At 53.8% G+C, this 17,138-nt stretch overlaps 1 protein-coding gene across 2 annotated transcripts; it reads left to right on the forward strand.

Moving 5' to 3' along the window:
- Positions 1 to 302: 302 nt before the first annotated feature.
- Positions 303 to 14,394, forward strand: ELOVL1 (ELOVL fatty acid elongase 1). Of its 2 annotated transcripts, none has more exons than XM_080623360.1 (8): positions 303 to 325; positions 10,738 to 10,797; positions 11,171 to 11,361; positions 11,527 to 11,607; positions 11,812 to 11,868; positions 12,194 to 12,299; positions 12,459 to 12,595; positions 13,021 to 14,394. In XM_080623360.1, exons 2-8 carry the CDS (start codon positions 10,752 to 10,754, stop codon positions 13,273 to 13,275), a joined length of 873 nt encoding a protein of 290 aa, XP_080479486.1. In that variant the 5' UTR covers positions 303 to 325; positions 10,738 to 10,751; the 3' UTR covers positions 13,276 to 14,394. The 2 variants fall into 2 exon arrangements, with proteins under 2 accessions (XP_080479486.1, XP_080479487.1); XM_080623361.1 differs by lacking the exon at positions 303 to 325 and adding an exon at positions 8,736 to 8,956.
- Positions 14,395 to 17,138: the final 2,744 nt, after the last annotated feature.

The raw sequence follows: 17,138 nt of genomic DNA on the forward strand, positions 1-17,138 counted from the left end.
TGCCCTCCACTCCCTCGCCTTCCCCGGAGAGCTGCCTCTCCTCTAGAAATCAGCTAAACCCGCCCAAAACCCAGCGCCCCCCTCACAATGTCAGGACGCGGCGCAGTCACAGCCCGTGAGGCGCTGCCGGCCTGGGCTTGGCTACGGAATGGGCGGGCCGTGTCGTCGCTGCTGATTGGTCCAGGGGATGAGCTCCTCCCCTCAGTTCGTCCTCGAGGGGCGGAGCTCACCCACAGGACCAATCAGCAGCGGCGAAGGGGGTAGGGCAGCGCTTTTTAATGGCGGGGGCAGCTGTGGTGGCGGGTAGAGCGGGGTGCGGTCGCTGGTGAGTGTGCTGTTGGTTGTGCTGTGTGCACGTGGGGGTCAGGGGCCCCGCCGGGGCGGTGGGTGCTGGCTGCAGGCCTGCCCAGTGGGGCTGGGCTGGGGGTGCCTGTTCGATCCCAGGGCCTTTTCAGGGTTTTTTGAGGGGGAAAGATGTCTGAACTTGGTGGTGGGTTGGGAAGTGCTTTTTGGGGTGTTTCATGCCTGATCGCTGAAGGTCGTTGCAGAGCAGGAGTGTGCTGACGCCAGCTTTGGGGTTGAAGCTTTGCCTGAGCGGGGTTTAGCTGGTTTCAGGTTGAAGCTTTGCCTGCTGGGGCTGGTGGGCCCTGCCCTGCTGAGGCCATGTGCCTGCTTGGCACCTGCTCAACAGCCTGTAGGGGGAAAGAGGCCGGAGATGGGTCTCGCGTGTGTGTCTGTGTCCCTGTCACCCGGGATGCTCCGGGGCATGGGAGGAGGCGGGTGATGCACCCCTCACTGAGGAGGTGGAGGGATGAGTCTGGAGAGACCATGGCCTGATGGGCGGGATGGGTGTTGTGGCATGCCTTTGGCAGGGGGTGAGGCTGGGTGCGGTGGCCACCGGGCAGGAAGGCGCAAGTGAGGCTGTCACTCTGCTGGAGGGGGAGATAACCACAGCAGCAGCGTGGGTGCGTGTGACAGGCTAGCAGTGTACAAACCTGCCTGTGTCAGAAGGAGGAAGATAAGTGGGATCCAAGTTGGGCTGTTGAAGTTTGTAAGAGCAACTGACTCCTCATAGTGCTCCCCGGCTCATGGCCTGGTCCCCAGTGCCCGGGGGAGTGTGCAATTCCCTTCCCACAGCTGGGCTACCCTCCTTTGGGGCAGTCATATGTCAGAGCCGCCTGCTCCGCACCGTCTTGGTGCGGTGCTTGGGATGCTTCCCAGCCTGTCAGGAGGAAGGACTGGCCCTCCCCATTGGTTGTGAGCCAGGGCACACGCACGCTGGCCTGTGCCCCGGCAGGTCTTTGCCCGGCGGCCATGCTGGGGTCAGGGTCCCGGCAGTGCCGAGGCTGCCCCCCTGCTGCTGGCAGTGACGGGCCCTGTGCCAGGGGCTTGTTGCCTTTCCGGGCCGAGGTCTGGTGGCTGCACAGCTTTGGGGAAGGGGATCGGCATCGCGCAGTTGACACTTGCGGTGGTGCTGGGGCAGCTGCCGTCGCCGCTCCCGGCCTGCAGGAGCCGGGCAGGCCTCGGCCGGGGCTCGCTGGGAGGTGGCTTCACCCCCTTCACCCCAGTCACCGCCCTGGGCCCTGCAGCGGCCCTTTCCCAGCCCCGATCGCACAGGCCCCGTTGGCGGTGATGCCGGCGCTCGGCCGGGCCGCGGCACCGTGCTTCCGGGGCCCGGAGCGGCGTTAGGCCCCGGCGGCGCCACACCCTGCGGCCGTGCCGGGAGGCGCCTTCGCTCCCCTCTCCCGGGCGGGGGGGTCCCTGCCGGGCACAGCAGTGGAAGGCAGGGCAGGGGTCTGTGCTGGAGCCGCCTTGCTGGGGCTGCTCGGCTCCCTGACACCCTCCGTCCTGGCGCGGCCACTGGGCTCGGCCGTGCCTGAAAGCTGCGGGATGTTAAACAGCTGGGAAGGGCTGTGGTCTGCTGGGGTTTCGCTGCGTTAAGATAAGAACAGCCTTCAGCGGTGGCGCTGGTGGCCGGAGATCGTTCTCCTACACATCCCTCAGCATCAATGTACCATTGAGATGGCTCTTCCCTCCTCCTCCGGGCAGGGTGGCAGTACCAGGCCTCCCCCGCCGCTGCGACACAATGTTAGCTTTGAGTGCCGGCTCGTGTAGGTGCTTGGCCCTTGCTCTGGAACGCTGGTGGGAGGAGGAGGTCGCTGTCACCCTCCTGGTGGCAGCAGTAGCCCGGCTGCAAGCTCATCTCGGACTGGTGTGTGGTCGTACACGGTGTCTGCACTTGCCGGGCAACTGCAGGTTTAATAACCATGGTGAAATGGCTCATCTAACCTTCCACAGGCAGTGCTGGATTTGCTCTCTGTATTTTATGTGGCCCTGTTCCTCTGTTGTAATGAAGGGACAGTTGGGAAAACTGCTGCTTTTTGATCTCTGTAACAGGCTGAATGAGAGAGCATTGGAACAGGAGGGGAGGCTTTGGGGGTGATGGTCTGTGTGCCTCAGTGCTCAGGTTTTTTCCTGCAGGGGTACTGTCAGGTGCTTTCCAGACCACCTTGGCTCTGGAGTTCTAAGGACAGGAAGAAGTGGGGGAGATACCCCTTCCTGTGCTCACTGGGCATAGTGTGGGATAATACTCGCTGCTTTCCTTGCTAGTGCACTCCCTCAGAGCATCTCTTACCCTCCTGGAGTCCAGGATTGCCTGTGCAGCAGCGCATCCATCCTGTGCTGCCCCAAACTGACCCTTTTCTCTTCTGCCAGAATGCAGCCAGGGCAGATTCCTAGCTGGACGGAGCTGACCTTCCCACCAGACCTGCTGGGCAGCTTCTTGAGGATGGTTTAGAGAGTCAGACAGTTGGTGGAACCTTTGGGGTTTGACTGAGGCTGCTGTATCTTGTCTGATACATAGGAAGCCCCTCTAGCTCATGGGTGTGGGCAGCTGCTGACAGCCTGTTCCTATGGGAAGTAGCATGATGCCAGGTGTTGCAGCATCTACTTGCTGCATCTCGCTGTGGGGATTAAGCCATGCCACCCACACAGCCTGGGCCTCTGCAGTCCTGCCCTCTGTATTGTCACCTCTGCTTCCTGAAAGGGGGGGGGGGGGGGAAGGGATTTTATGGTCCTTGATGGTAGAAATGTAATACGAAAGTACTGTTAAAACTAAGGATAGCGGAGGAGAAACTCACTCTGATTTAGGAGTGTTGTACCATGTTTTGAAATGAGTGAGCTTGTTCAGGGTGCATAGTATCTCCTTTCTGTCCTGGTGAAAAAAAGCTTTTCATCCCTAGGAAGCTCTGAAGCTGGCATCAGAAGCAGGTGCACTGCTGCATACTTGGCTTGGCACTGTCCTTGAAGGTTGCAGTGAATGCTTTCCCCTTTCTTGTTGGGGTTACAGGGCAGTCAACACCCAGGCTGAGATCTTTCCTTCAGGAAGAAGATTACAGGAGATATTGGGAGTGATGCATGTGATGGCCCAAGAGATCTTCTGTATTCCTGTGCTTTTGTATTGGAGTTATACTAGCATGTGTCCTGCTGGCTGTCAGATGGTGGGAGTACTTGGTCTGGAAAGTCTGGTTCTTGCCAGTCAAACAGGTGAGGCAGCCTGGGCTGTGCAGGGAGGAGCTGGTCCCCAGGAGCCAGAGCTCTTCCCTGCAGGACTTGTGGGGTTGTTGTTGCTCAGAGATGACAAGCTGCCCCAGCCGGCTCCCTATCAGGAGGCCTGTGTCTGGATGCAACTGAGACTTCAGTGGCTTGGGGATTATGGAGGTGGTAACTGGGTCTGATGGTGCTTGATTTCCCTTAGTCTCACAGGGTATTTAATTTCTGGTTGATTCTTTCCTGTGGGATGGGTCGGGGTGATAAGCTGTCGCTGTGGCAGCAAGTTCTTCAGGCTTGCTGCAAGGAGTGCTCTAACCCTGTGGATCAGATCAGATAGGTTGCTGTCATGGTTTGTTTATAGCTTTGTTCTGTATATAGATTTATATTTCATGCTGCTTCTGCTTAACCCTAAGAGGGTTTCCCTTTCTGTATAGGACCAGCAGTAGCAACAAGAGCCCTGGCTTTGAGTGGTCCATGTATACATTGTGGAGATAATCGGGCCTAGTGCTGTTTTCTTTGTGTGTGGAGGGACCTGAACCCTGTTAAAGGTGGTATCTATTAAGCCTTATGCTTTGGGGGATCTGTGGAGCATATACTGTGCTCCTGGAGTGTAACATCCCTAGTGCTGTCAGAGAACATGCCTTTCTCTTGTTAGGAGGTGGCTATGTGACTGTGCTGTTGCCTTGGTGTGGAGGATATGGGTGGCCCAATGCTGATGTCAAGGCGAGTTCCAGGCAGTAGCCCCTTGTCTCAATGAGAAATGGCTCTGGGTTCACCCTTGGGTTTCTTGAATCATCTGGATAAAGCTGTTGGAAGGATTTTAGTCTTTCTGCATCTTGCTTTGCAGACTTTTAATATCCATCTTGTCTTGGTGCGCCTCTCCAATTAATGCACAGGCCTGGATGGAACAGAGCAATGTAATCATTATACAGTAATGATTACAGACACTGCTGTGGGAACAGAGGTGAAGCCTTGTAGTGAGGCACTTGCATAGTGATTAAAACCAGAGATGAATGCTTTGGTACAGTCTGTCCCACCGCCAGATGGGGTGTTCTGTATTCCTGTGCTGGAGGGCTTTGGAAGGCTTGACCTATTTCGTGAAGTGGGTGTTAGGAGCTGGCTTGGCTCAGCCCTGCCTGCATAGTTCTGTCCTTCCTGGGTGTGCTCCCCTGTGCACCCTGGGGGGCTGCTGGGTGCCATCCCCTCAGAGAGGAGCCCAGCTATCTCCTTCCCAGCATGAGGGAGCAGACATAGCTCAGTGTTGTTAGCATAGGAAGGAAGTACCTTATTGTCCCCTTCTGCAGATATCTCACCTTTTGTTTCTTTTCTCCCTTCATTTTTTTCAATCCTTTGTTCCTTGCTGTGTTGGACTTCTTGCCTGGTGTTGCCTTTTCCCCAACTGCTCTCGTCTGTACTGATACCAGTGCCCTGCACATGCAGCCACCAGTGTGGAATGTGATAAGGAGTAAGCCTACTCTAAGAGCTTGCCTGATCAGCCTGGGGAGATGCTGTCCCTGAAAAAACACAGTGCTGTGCATATAGATCTTTTACTGCATGCTCTTGTGGGACCTTGAAGTCTCATGACCTGCCTTGCCTTTTGTACAAGGTTACTATATCCTATTGCAATGGACTTTCTCCTTCCCCTGAAAGCTTGTGAGGTGCCACGCTGACTGCCCAGGCTCTGCAGAGCTTGCCTGCTAATCTGGGAGTCTCCCTGCTTCCAGCTCTCCGTGAGAAGGGGAGAGCCTAATCTGTAGGATGCTATCCAAAGTCCTCAGGGTTTTACAGACACAGTGTGAGATAGTGGTAGGGTATTAACACACACTTGGTGAAGATGGAGAAACTCCTTGGCTTCAGACAGGTCACTTTCTGCTGTTTGAAGCCTGTGTGCCAAGGAGCAACACAAGCCAGTTGTGTTGCAGTGACAGCTCTTGCGAGAGCTGTTGCATATCAAGGGTTTGAGAGTTTGCTTATCCCTTGTCTTGTGAACACAGTCCTCCTGTACTGGCTTCCAAGTATGCTGATGCAGAGCATATGGTACCAGGCTGTTAGCTGTGTCCTTTGATACTGAGCATGAAGTAGCAAAGCCAGAGGAAGTACGAATGGATGTGATTCAAATAGGAAAACTTATCTGGTGGTGGTAGCTTGAAGTTTTCTTGTAGACTTTGTAGTTATGTTGTGGGCTGAGTTCTGGAACTGGTTGTCATCACACTCTAACAGATTCTGTTCTAAGTTCTCAAAGCCAAGGTGCCAGGCTAGGGGAGCTACTTTCTGGCTCTGCCCCGCTCTGCTGGGATGGTGTTCTGCACCTGAAACACAGAAGCTCCTGCTTTCCTTCCAGACTCGTCTTATGCACCCTGTGAGCTGGTGCACGGGCATCTCTGGGGTGTGTGTGTGGAATGTTACTTTGGTACCATGTGGACAACAGTGCCTTAACTAAATCTTTAGTAAGATGGCTGAAATGGTTAGCAGTAATGCAATGTACATGAATACAGCTCTCTGCTGCGTGTGCCTGAACTGGTGTCCTGATGTGAAGCAAGCATGCACTGTCTGGTTACAGTCTTCTTTTCACCTGGGCACAGAGCAGCAGGAGGAGGAAAGCCAAATCCAATTTTCTGTTTCATGATAAACTTTAGTTTTAGTGATCCTGCTGCAGCTGATAAAGAAGGCTTTGCTTGGCTGGCCTCATTCTCACTCTTGTCTTGCTCTGACTGCCTTGCTTCTTGTGTGTTGTTGAGGGCAGATACGATTTTGTGTTCCTCATCTTGTTGGATTCATTTGTGCATGAGCTTCCAGGAGGTGTCTCCTGCAGCTGCAACTAACAGCTCCTGGTGATGGTTTGACGTGCCAGCCTCAGTGTGGGCTGTGTACAGCCCTGTCTGTGCCTGGTGCGGGGTCACCAGACCCTGGGTTGGTCAGTCCCACTCCTTCCACAGGAGCAATTGCTGCTGGCAGATGGTTCTGAACCACAGGTCCCCATATCTCTGCTGGGAAACATTCCCTGGATACATGGAGCTGCATGTGGGTCTTGCTGGACCTGACAGCGATGTTCTGGAGCTCCAGGAATGTGCTGTGGTAGGGAGCTGGGGGAGGAAGATGCATCTTTCTCAGAGCTATGTCAAGCCTTACTGCCTGCCTGTGGGTCAGGGATGTGATGTAGCTTGATATCTGCTTATCTCTTCACCTTTGAGGATTGCTGCTCCCTTGGGGCACCTTCAGGGACCAGGCCTGCTTTAGCCAGTTCAGCAAGGGCTCTGTGCCAGCTCACTCTGTGGTGGTGGCTCTGTTGCCACCTACCAGACTTATTTTGGTGCTGCCTGTAATTAAAGTAGTGGGGAGACAAGGGTGCTTGCTTTCACACTTATTAGAGGACTGATTTCTGACTCGAAACTGATGGGGAGGCAGGAGTGTTGGGTGGCTGGGGCTGAGTCTTGCTTGCTGATAGCTGCTGTGTGGAGGGATGTGCTCTGTGGGGCTATTGACAAAACTAACTGGGTTGAGCTCTGGTCTCTGTCGTGGCTCACAATGTTGTCTGGCTGCTGGGGCTGGCTATAAAGGGCCTAGCTATTCTCGCTGAGGTTGCACTAATAGCTGTATAGCTTGTTGGGAATGTGCAGTGTATGCATTGCTTGGTGTAACCAAGTATCTAAGCCTTGGTTGCTGTGGCAGAGTGGGGCCTGATGCTCTGGTTTGCAAATAGTGGGAACTTTCTTGCTGAGATGGGGAAGTAATTCTCTGTTGGTGAGAAGTGGAAGGAGTTGTGTTGCAAGGTCTCTAGGTATTGTGCAGGGTGTATTTGGGCCCCAAGGGTTCCTGGTGCTTTGGGATGCTTGGGCCTGTTGGCTTGACTTCAGCTGTTCAAGGCTCAGGTTTGGGTTCCCCATCTCCTCCCAGCTCCTTGCCCAAGAGGATCAGGATACAGGAGGAGTCAAAGGAGAGTGTCTCCCCTGTACAAAGAGGACAGATGCCAACCACTGAGCTGTAAACATCTGCAGTGTGTAGTGTGGAGGGCAGTAAGAGCTGATGCCTGGCTGGATGGTGAACCCCTCTGCAAGGGCAGAGGGACATCAAGTGCTGGTGTTGTACACAGAGGAAATGGCAGAGGTGAGTTGAGGTTCCCAAGATGCTTGTGCTGGAAAAACCCTGCCAGCAGCAAAAAGGCTGGTGTGGAGCCATCATAGTTCAGGCAGACCAGTGCGCTTATCCTTCTGCTTAGTGAAGGTAATGTTTATCTCTCCTTTACAACTCTCCCTTTGCAGCTTGACTGCCAACACCCCAAGGCCAGTGGCTGCCTCTTGGGAGACAGAGGAGGGTGAGACATACTTGCATCTATTCACCGAGCAAGGCACACTTCAGCCTCTGTCTAATGCAGGACTGTGTAGGATGCCAGTGTGGACACCAGCCCTTGCAAAGACTCAAGAACCTTGGGGGTTCCCTGAAGATGTGGCAGCTCTGTTAGCTGAATGCAGCAGGGTGTCCTGCTTAGGGAAGCTATGGGACATGCATAGGTCCTTTTCATAAGGGCATGCACTGTGATTCTATTAGTTCTGCCCTGGTAGAGGTCCTGGTGCTTGCCCAGAGTCCATGGTCCAGTCAGGTCGATTGCCTGGCATGCACAGAGTGCTGGAGGTGCTTCACAAGACAGAGCAGCAGAAGGGACTTGTTTCTGTTCATACTGGTGGGAACTTCTGTGCTAGTGCTGTGTGGAAGCAGGCTGCTTCTACTGCTTGGGTGGGATGCTTGTCTGGGTTCAGGGCTGCTGCCAGGATGACCCTTATCTGCTGTGTGCTCTGTGTAGCCTTCAGCAGGTCTGTCAGTGTGAGTCTTCTCACCCAAGTCTCCTGAGTTGTTTTGACTTGGGGTCCTCATTGACCACTGGTGCTGGAGCCCTGTTGGCATCACAGTCAGTACAGTAACCTGTAGTGCCTGAGCTCAGGTGTTTCCCTGCAGTGAGATGTAGCTCTGAGCTTGTGGGTGACTGATACCATCTTCTCATCCCAGCCTGCCTAAAATAGGCAAGCACTTGGCAAGAGTTCTGTCTGCCCTGGACCTGTAGTAAAGGTGACTCATTCAGCTTGGTAAGATAAACACTGAGCTTCAATAGTCGGGTACCTGTGCTGGGAACTAACTCTTGAGGGCTCCTCGATCTAGCAAATAAAGGTGTAGCTGGATGTAGTGGCTGAAAGCTGAAACTAGATGAACAAGTTTGGAGCTTGCTCTTAGCCATTAGAGCAACATAAAGCTCAGCAGCTTTCAGGACGTGTACTTACTGCATTTCCCACAGCTGGAGCTTTGAGTGGCTCTCAAGGATGCTCTAGTTCCTGCTACACTTTCCTGCCCCTGCTGCATATGGAGAGTGGATAACCTTGGCAGTGCCCAGGACCTTAAGTATTACTTACTACAAGTGAGTATCACTTGCTGTTAAACCCCTTTAAATATTAGGCTGTGAAGATGAGCATCTATTCTGCTGCTGATGCCCATGAGGTGTGGGGGTCAGTTCTGAGTGGGCTTTGCCCTAGGGTTGCAGCTGCTTCCATGGTGACATGAGGAATCACTTTCTGTGTTTTTGAAGCACAGCAAAACTTCTTAGGCTCTGTCCTTGGGGGGTGTGGCTGTGCAGGCTGCTTTGGAGCCTTGCTTGGAAGAATGGGTGCTTTGAGAAGGGTGGGGGTGAAGGAGAAGACCTGTTCCACTCCAGTGCTGTTGTAGAGGTTGGGTGGCACTCATTTTGGAGGAGCACAGGGGGTATGACTGGGCAGGCACAGAGCTAGCACTGTTGCTGCTCTAAAGAGAGGTGTAGGGAATGGTGATGCAGAATGCTGTGTGCCAGGCACCTGAGAAGACTGCTGCCAGCAAAGCCTGTCGTGTAGGTGCTTGGTAGTGTCTGCTGCTGCTGTCTGGGTACCAGCTAGGGCAAAGAGGACTTTACTGAGCTCTTACTCTTGCAGTGAAGCTGAAATAATGATGCTGGTGCTGGCTGATGGGGGCTTGAGGTAGCAATGGCTGCTGGATGCTCCCACCTGGGACCTTACTGGGAAGGAGGTTCCTCTGGCTGCTGGTCTGGGAGAGGCTCCATGCTGCCACCACCAGGAAGCAACAAACTTCCTGAGGGGACTGGGCTGGGGACTGTTTCCCTGGGCCTGTCTGTGGGCAGTGGTTCCCATACAGCCTTTTGGAGGTCTGAGAGCAGCTGTGGGGATGCCTCCCTTGCAGCAGGGTGAGTCAGGTAAGGCCTGTGCTCTACCTTCTTTCTGCTGCTCTGCTGCTGTCTGGGCTGGGGAGCACAGGGGGCTGGGTGAACATGTTTGAAGCTTGCCTGCAGCAGCAAGAGCCTGTGCCCTTCCTGCTTTTATGGAGAGCATCTGTCTGGGTCACTGGTGTGTGCTTAGAGTGAGGCTGAGCAAGTATGGGGAGAACCAGATTACCTCTCTGCAACCTTATATTCTTTCCACCACAGGTACTGTCCCCTGTCTGAAAGTGGAGTGGAAATGTTGTTGCCAAGTAGCTGCACCTCGCCTCTGATGTGCTGGGTTATGGGATGGTAGTTCATGTCAGGAGAGTTTTGTGCAAGGATGTGAAACCAGGAACTCTGGCACCAGAAATGCGTGTTTCTGAACTGATGGCTTTCCTTCCTCATGCAGTGGGTCTGCCAGTGATGCTGTTTGGCTTCTCTGGCAGCAATCAGTGGTCAGGAGCCCAAAGCTGATTGTAAAAGTTCAAAAGCTCTGCATCTCCCTTGAAGACCTTGCACCAGGGTCAGGCAGAGAGCATTGTGCAAGTGGGTACGGGAGGCAAGGCTGGTAGCAACATCATGGTTATGGGTGATAATGCTTGAGCCTGTACAGCAGGAGCAAGACTAAGGGGCTGGAGATCCAGTGCTGAGGTTGAAAGCTGTCCTAGCTAGCTTGAAATGTTAGGACCTGCCCTTGGAAGGACTGCGGGTGGTGGATGATGGGGTTCCCAGCAGAGCTCAGGAGGCAGGACCAGGATTAGTGAGAAGTGGGGAGCATGTGGTTCCGCTGGGAAGTAGATGCTGGTGCATGATCAGTTGAGAGCAATGCTGACCAGATACACATGACTGTATCTCTGAAGCTATACTTGAAATCTTTTGATCCACAGGCCTGTGCTCTGCAGGCAGCCTTCCTGGGAAAGCAGCTGCCTGATCTGCCCTTCTTCTCTCCACAGATACTGCCACTACCATGGACAGGATTGTGACCATGTATCAGGACTTCATGAAGAAAGCAGGTGAGTGCTTGGCTCTGTCCAGCTCGTGCCTTCCTGCTGCAGGCACTGGGCAGGTGGCTGTCAACCCTGAAGTAGTCTGAGTCTGGCTACATCCTGCCTCTTCCCTTGTGTAGATGCAGCTCTGGGGTTTTTGGGCTGCCTGTCGGGCTGTTTTGCCTCAGGGCCTGTGTGCCGGCTGTTTTGGGGTACTCATGCCCTTGTACCTGAGTTTGGTTGGCTTTACCAGCCTCGGTTCCCAGACTGCCCCCTTGACCTGCACTCCTGTCCCAGGGGAACAGAATTGCCATTCCTTCTGTCCACCCTGGCAGCAGCATTGCTGGCAGCAGACTGGGGTGAGGATGCTAACCACTCTGCGCTGTGGCTTTCTCTGCAGACCCCCGCATCGCTGATTATCCACTGATGCAGTCCCCGTTCCTTGTGATGGGCATCCTCCTGGCATATGTCTACTTTGTACTATCCTTGGGTCCCCGACTAATGGCCAACAGGAAGCCTTTAAACCTAAAGAAGTTCATGGTGCTATACAACTTCTTTCTGGTGGGCCTCTCTCTTTACATAGTCTATGAGGTGAGTTGTTGAGGGCAGGCTTTGTCTGGCATATGAAAACCTGCATGCAGGCTGCATAGGTGGTGGGGAGTCCTTCTGCAGGCTATTGCCTGTGCTTCTGTGCAGGGCTTGGGAAGTGCAGTGGGTGAGGTGTGGGGCCTCACCCTGGTGATGCTCTTGTTGCAGTTCCTGATGGCAGGGTGGCTTACTGGGTACACCTGGAGATGTGACCCTGTGGACTTCTCGCAGGACCCCAAGGCCCTCAGGGTAAGTTCTTGTCCCTCTCCCAGTAGTGGGGATAGCCTTTAGTACTTCTGTTTGGACAGCAAGGTCACGGCTACCTGCCTTTCCTGAGGCAGAGGACTTAGTCTCTGGCTCTTGGTTTCACCCCAGGGTTACTGTATGGGCATTCTTGGTCAACAGGCATTTCAAGTCTAGGTGGGTCTCTAATATTAACATGTTCTGTTACAGATGGTCAGTGTTGCTTGGCTCTTTGTCTTCTCAAAGTTCATCGAACTGACAGACACGGTAAGTTACTGTGAGAAAGCCTTGTCACTGCTTTCTGGGCAGGGACTTGGGGCCCAGTGTACCTGGGATAGGTGTGTACTTCAGCCCTTCCAGTCTGACCTGGTAGGGCTTCTGTCTGGCTTTATTACCAAGAAGGCCATGCTGGGCTATTGCAGAGGACACTCTTGGCATGTTATAGCTCTGGAAGCTGTGGAATGACCTAATGGGTAGTGGCAGTGAGCTTGGTGGGGGGAAAGGGGAACTGTCACTGAGATCAGACACTAAATTATTGGCCCAGCTGCTCCCAGGGCTGCAGGTCCTTGATGTCATTGGGTTCTCATTGCAGGTGATCTTTGTCCTGCGGAAGAAGAATGAACAGGTCACATTCTTGCACCTTTTCCACCATTCTGTTCTGCCTTGGAGCTGGTGGTGGGGAGCGAGGTTTGGTCCAGGTAAGATGGAAATTGTAGGGGTGCATAGCTTGGGGAAAGGTTGGGTTTAGCCGCAGCATGCTGACAAGGGTTTTTGGCCCTGTTGAGCTCTTAGAAACTTCTTGTAGCACTGACTGCTGTAGAGGACTGGCTTATGCTAATGAAAATCTTTCTGAACAGGGGGAATGGGCTCATTCCATGCCATGATCAATTCCATGGTGCATGTTGTCATGTACCTGTACTACGGGCTCTCAGCAGCAGGACCTGCCTTCCAAAAGTATCTGTGGTGGAAGAAGCACATCACAGCCATCCAGCTGGTGAGTCTGCTGCAGAGGAGAGCATGTGCCTTCATCCTCTTCTGTGGGGGGCAGGCCAGCCCCTGTACCTGTGAAAGGTGTAGCCAGCAGCAGCTGTAGCTGTCTCTTCTGTAGCTTCTCTGGGTTTCTAACAGCTCTGAGACCTCTGACATCCCTACCAGCCTGGTTAGGGTGTGGGTGCTGCTCAGTCTGCTGCCCGTGGGTTCATTCACACTGGGAGGGTGAGAGACATGTGCTGCCTTGAGGCTTGTGCCTGCCTTGTCCAGCTGTTGACTGTGCCTCAACATAAGGAGGCACACACACTACTTCAGACTGGGAAAGAAGCTTATTGATTTAATTTAGAAAGGTCGCAGGTGGGGTGGGGGGGTGGGTGTCCCTGACCCTGCCCCCGTGAATAACTTATCCCTGCTCTGCCTTATTCCCAGGCACAGTTTGTGATTGTCTCTGTCCACATCTCTCAGTATTACTTCATGCCCAGCTGTCAGTACCAGTTCCCCATCTTCGTCCACCTCATCTGGATTTATGGGACCATCTTCTTCATCCTCTTCTCCAACTTCTGGTACCAGTCCTACACAAAGGGCAAACGGTTGCCTAGGGTGGCTCAGCAAGCAGCCCAGCACAACGGTAGCAGCATCCATGAGAATGGCACTGTCACCAACGGCAAGGTCAAAGCCAACTAGAGGGCAAGGCCCTCCCAGAGCCAATGAGAGCCCCGGGGCAGAGGCAGCTGGGACCTGTTCCCCTGCTCCTGGGTGCCACTAGCCAAGTCAAGTGCCTACAGACTCTTGTATCCCTGTGCCCAAGACCTGCTGTCCTCTGTCTGCATGCCCAGCCCCTCTGCTCTGAGCAGCCATGGGCAACTTCTCCTCGGAGGGCTTGTGCTGTTTCTCAGTGTTGCTGAGCAGAGAGGCAGCTGCCTGCATCACAGCTGTGGGGCTGCAGTCCCATTCCAGTGTTTCCAAAGGAACTTCCCCAAGTGCCTACATCTGGCCCTTCTTCCTGGGGGCCATTTCCTTCTGAGTAGGACCAAAAGAAGAGACTGCTCCCTGTTCTGGTGCCCCTTCCTCTTCCCTGTCTCATGAGAGCCTGTGTGGATGAGCAGGCTTGTCTCTGGCTGCTTGCTGCTGCCAGCTCCAGCATGAGTGCTCCTGCTCAACTGTGCCTTGTGCCACTTTGTTCCATGCCACAGTGCTGCATGTCCCTTTTAATCCCTGTGTGCCCAGGGTGGGAGGTCCTGCCCTGGCATAGCTGTGCTCAGGTGTAGCGGTGGAGAATGTAGTGGTGGTGTACATGGGACTCAAGGGCCCAGACCTGTCCAGTACAGTACACATGCCCTGTGCCTACTATGTAGCAGGGGTTGTGATGGCCTGAAATGCCTCTCCCACACACTAAGCCCAGGTTGCCTTGCCTTTCTGTGCCTGAGCTAGGTGCTCAGTTTGTGCTTCAGCCACACTTACGTGATCCTGTATGGCAGCTGGTGCCTTGCTCCAGAGTGGGGGAGGCCAAGCTCAGCCTTGCCTTGGACCACTTCCATTCCTGTATACTGAAGACTTGAGCAATAATTGCCCCTAGAATCAGCTCTTGGGCTTTCCTGCTTGGGCCCAGCTCTGCTCTGGCCCAGTGTGAGCACAGCAGAGGATGGTTGTAGCCTGCCCTGCTGTGGTGTATGTGAACACATCTTGCCCCTGCGCATCTGAAGGTGTACCCTGCCCTACCAGCAGGGCAGTGCAGCAGCTCTCCTCGTCCTGGTGCCCGTCACTTGCTCAGGCTGTAACCAAAACCATGCTGATGGCCTTGAGGTTGAGGTGAAGGAGCCAGGCCCTATCAGATTGGGCTGCTCTTCTATCGCAAATAAACAGACAGAAGGAGAAATGGCTCAGCCCTCTTCTTTCCTGACTTGCTGGTCCAGGTGCTTGGTGCTGCCCAGTGTGGTTGAGGCAGGGGTGGGAGCAGCAGCTGGCATAGCAGGTTTTCGTGTTGGGGGGAGAGGGCGGTAGCAGTCTGCTGATGAAGCAGATGGCAGATTGTTCCCAAGCGTTTTGGTAGAGCAGCGCTCATAGCAGGAAATGTGTCAAAGCTCCTGTTGTGGAAGTGGCTCCACCCTGTCAAAGAATGGCTGGGGTGGAGCAGGGGTGTGTACTGGGACCTGGGCACTGGCCCGGGAGGTGCTGCTGCTTTTCAGACATGGCAGGGAGCTGAGGTGTGGTGGAGTTGGAGAATAAAGACCCTGGAACCCCAGGTGATGGGGAAACAGCAGTCTGCCTTCTGCGTCTGCTGAAGCCAAAGCTGCTGCCAGCTGTGACTGCCCCTGCAGTGTGGATCTGTGCAGAATGTAGCTCAGGTCGGTCAGAGGAAGGTTTGTGTTCCTGCTGTCTTTCTCTTGCTTCAGCAGTGCACCATGCCTTGGGTGGGCTGTTCTTGTCTCTACCACCTGAGACAGCCTGGCTTTCCCACAGGGCTGCTGGGGTGCAGTGCTGCCTTCCCCATGCTGTTGTAAGAGGCTAGCCTAGGTGCTGAGTCAAGCCTGGGCAGAGGGGTGGGTAGCTTGTGGCCAGGAAGAAAGCTGAGTTTCACTATAGGTTTGTTTGGGGTGTGGAGAGAGCTTTAGTGGCTGTCCAGCCAATGCTGGACCTAGAGCAGGGCTGGATTTGAGGGAAAGCTTTGCTGACTGTGCCTGAGCTACCATACACTATACTCATGCTCCAAAACATAGGAAAACATCAACTGACCTGAACTGGTGTGACAAAATAAGCCAAACTGCACATGGTCATCACCACATTTTACAGGGCTCAGTGCTCTTGTATGTATGAAGCCTTAAACTGGGTCTGGCTGCTGCACTGTGTAGTGGTGTCTCAGTTGCAGCTCCTCTGGGCAAGAACTGTCAGGAGCACTGGTTCTGGTCCCTGATGAAGGGGTGTGTAACGCTAGTTAGGTGCTCAGAAGCCCTGTCTTCGGGAGCTGTAGGTGACAGTCCAGCTTGAAGATGGAGCTTTTCCCATCAAGCCTCCTTTCCCCTCCCTCAGCTGGCTTTTGGTAAACACAGCCCTGTCTTTGCTTTTGCCTAAAATAGTAACAACACTTTTGAACTACTTCTGCTTGGCCTTTTAAAAGGGGCTGTTCCCTGCATGTGTTCTGCTTTCCCTTCCTCCAATTGTTCCTGTTAGCTGAGATCTTTCCATGGGCTGGCTGTGGCCCTTGGTAATTTACATGCTGCCATGGTCAGTTGGGGCTGTTGCTCTGAACTGAATCCACACCGTATACGGCACCGTTTCCTGAGCCTGCTGGCTCAGTGCCCAGCTCTTTCCTCTGCTCCTCCTTGCTCCAGGGCAGTAGAAACAGTGTGGGGCCAAAGGAAGGCACTGCAGTACCCTCACCTGGTAATGCTCAGGGGTTTTCATGGGGTGTATAGTGCACAGCTTTTCAGGGTGGGTATGGGCTAAGGAGAGAGGCAAGACAAGCTCTGAGAAAGGTGAACTGCTTTCTTCTGCAGCAAAACCTGCACCAGTTATCAGACATAAAAGCCTTTCTTGCAGGTTCCTTGCATCCTAGATCATGGCAGGGGTGTGGGGCAGGGCTTCTGCAACAGCAGCACAGCTCTGGGAAAGAGTTTAACCTCGCATATAGGGTCCTGCCCTCTTTACCATTTAGATTCAGCTGCTGACTTAGGATTTGGTCCAGGAGAGCTGTCTTTTCTTCCCTTGGACCTTCCCTTAGAAGGCTCCCTCTGGGTTAAAGCTCAGGAGGCAGAGCAGGATCCTGGTGCCAAGTACAGCATGGTACTGTGCTGAGGGGAAGGTGAAAACAGTTAATAACAATACACCCTCAGCTAATCACAGCACAGGCTTTGTCGAGCTACTTTGCCCAAGATGAGGTGCTAATTAGCTGTGCAGTGTCCCTGGCAGCCTCTGGTGCAGCTGAAGGGCAGGCTGGATGGCAGCCCCACACCCTCAGACATCTCAGCTCCAATCAATATGCAGAGCAGCATGACTGCAGTGGCTGCACTGGCTTTTGCTTAGTTAAAAGCTCAAATATGCTCCCACCAGCATAACTGAGCTTGGAAAGAATGCATTTCTCCAAGTGCTCAGGCAATAGGGCTTCTCCTCAGCATAAAGGCAGGACAGGGATCAAGTATGTTGGAACAACATATGACTAAGGGCTACACACTGGGAGCCTCTTGCATGATAGCCAGGCTGGCTATGGCAATGTAAACTTCTGGTTTGCATCAGTCTTCAATGCCATTGCCAATCCCTTGCTGGCCTTTGGGGTGAGTGCACTTAGAACATCTCACTCTATGTTTAGAGCTCCTACCCCACCTTTTTTTCCCCCCCTCAGTAGCATTTGGCTCCTAAATTCAGCACTAAACTCACTGCAAAGGCAGCTATGCCACCCCAGCACCCTGGCTGGAGCACTGCAGCTGTGTAGCAGAACAAGATCGACTGCTGAGTGCAGGTGACACTGCAGATCAGACTGCCAACAACTCCCTAGCCTGCTCTGGCACAGGTGATCACTGCTGATAGGTGCCTGCAGAGGCACAATAAGGCCC

Source organism: Psittacula echo, assembly GCF_963264785.1.
Source record: "Psittacula echo genome assembly, chromosome: 7".
NCBI classification, from domain to species: domain Eukaryota; kingdom Metazoa; phylum Chordata; class Aves; order Psittaciformes; family Psittacidae; genus Psittacula; species Psittacula echo.

Bases quoted from the DNA above. Each gene is read 5' to 3' on its own strand.
- ELOVL1 (XM_080623360.1), top strand. From the start codon at position 10,752: ATGGACAGGATTGTGACCATGTATCAGGACTTCATGAAGAAAGCAG. The intron at 11,362-11,526 runs GTGAGTTGTTGA...CTCTTGTTGCAG, and splicing joins CTCTTTACATAGTCTATGAG to TTCCTGATGGCAGGGTGGCT. The intron at 12,596-13,020 runs GTGAGTCTGCTG...CCTTATTCCCAG, and splicing joins ACATCACAGCCATCCAGCTG to GCACAGTTTGTGATTGTCTC.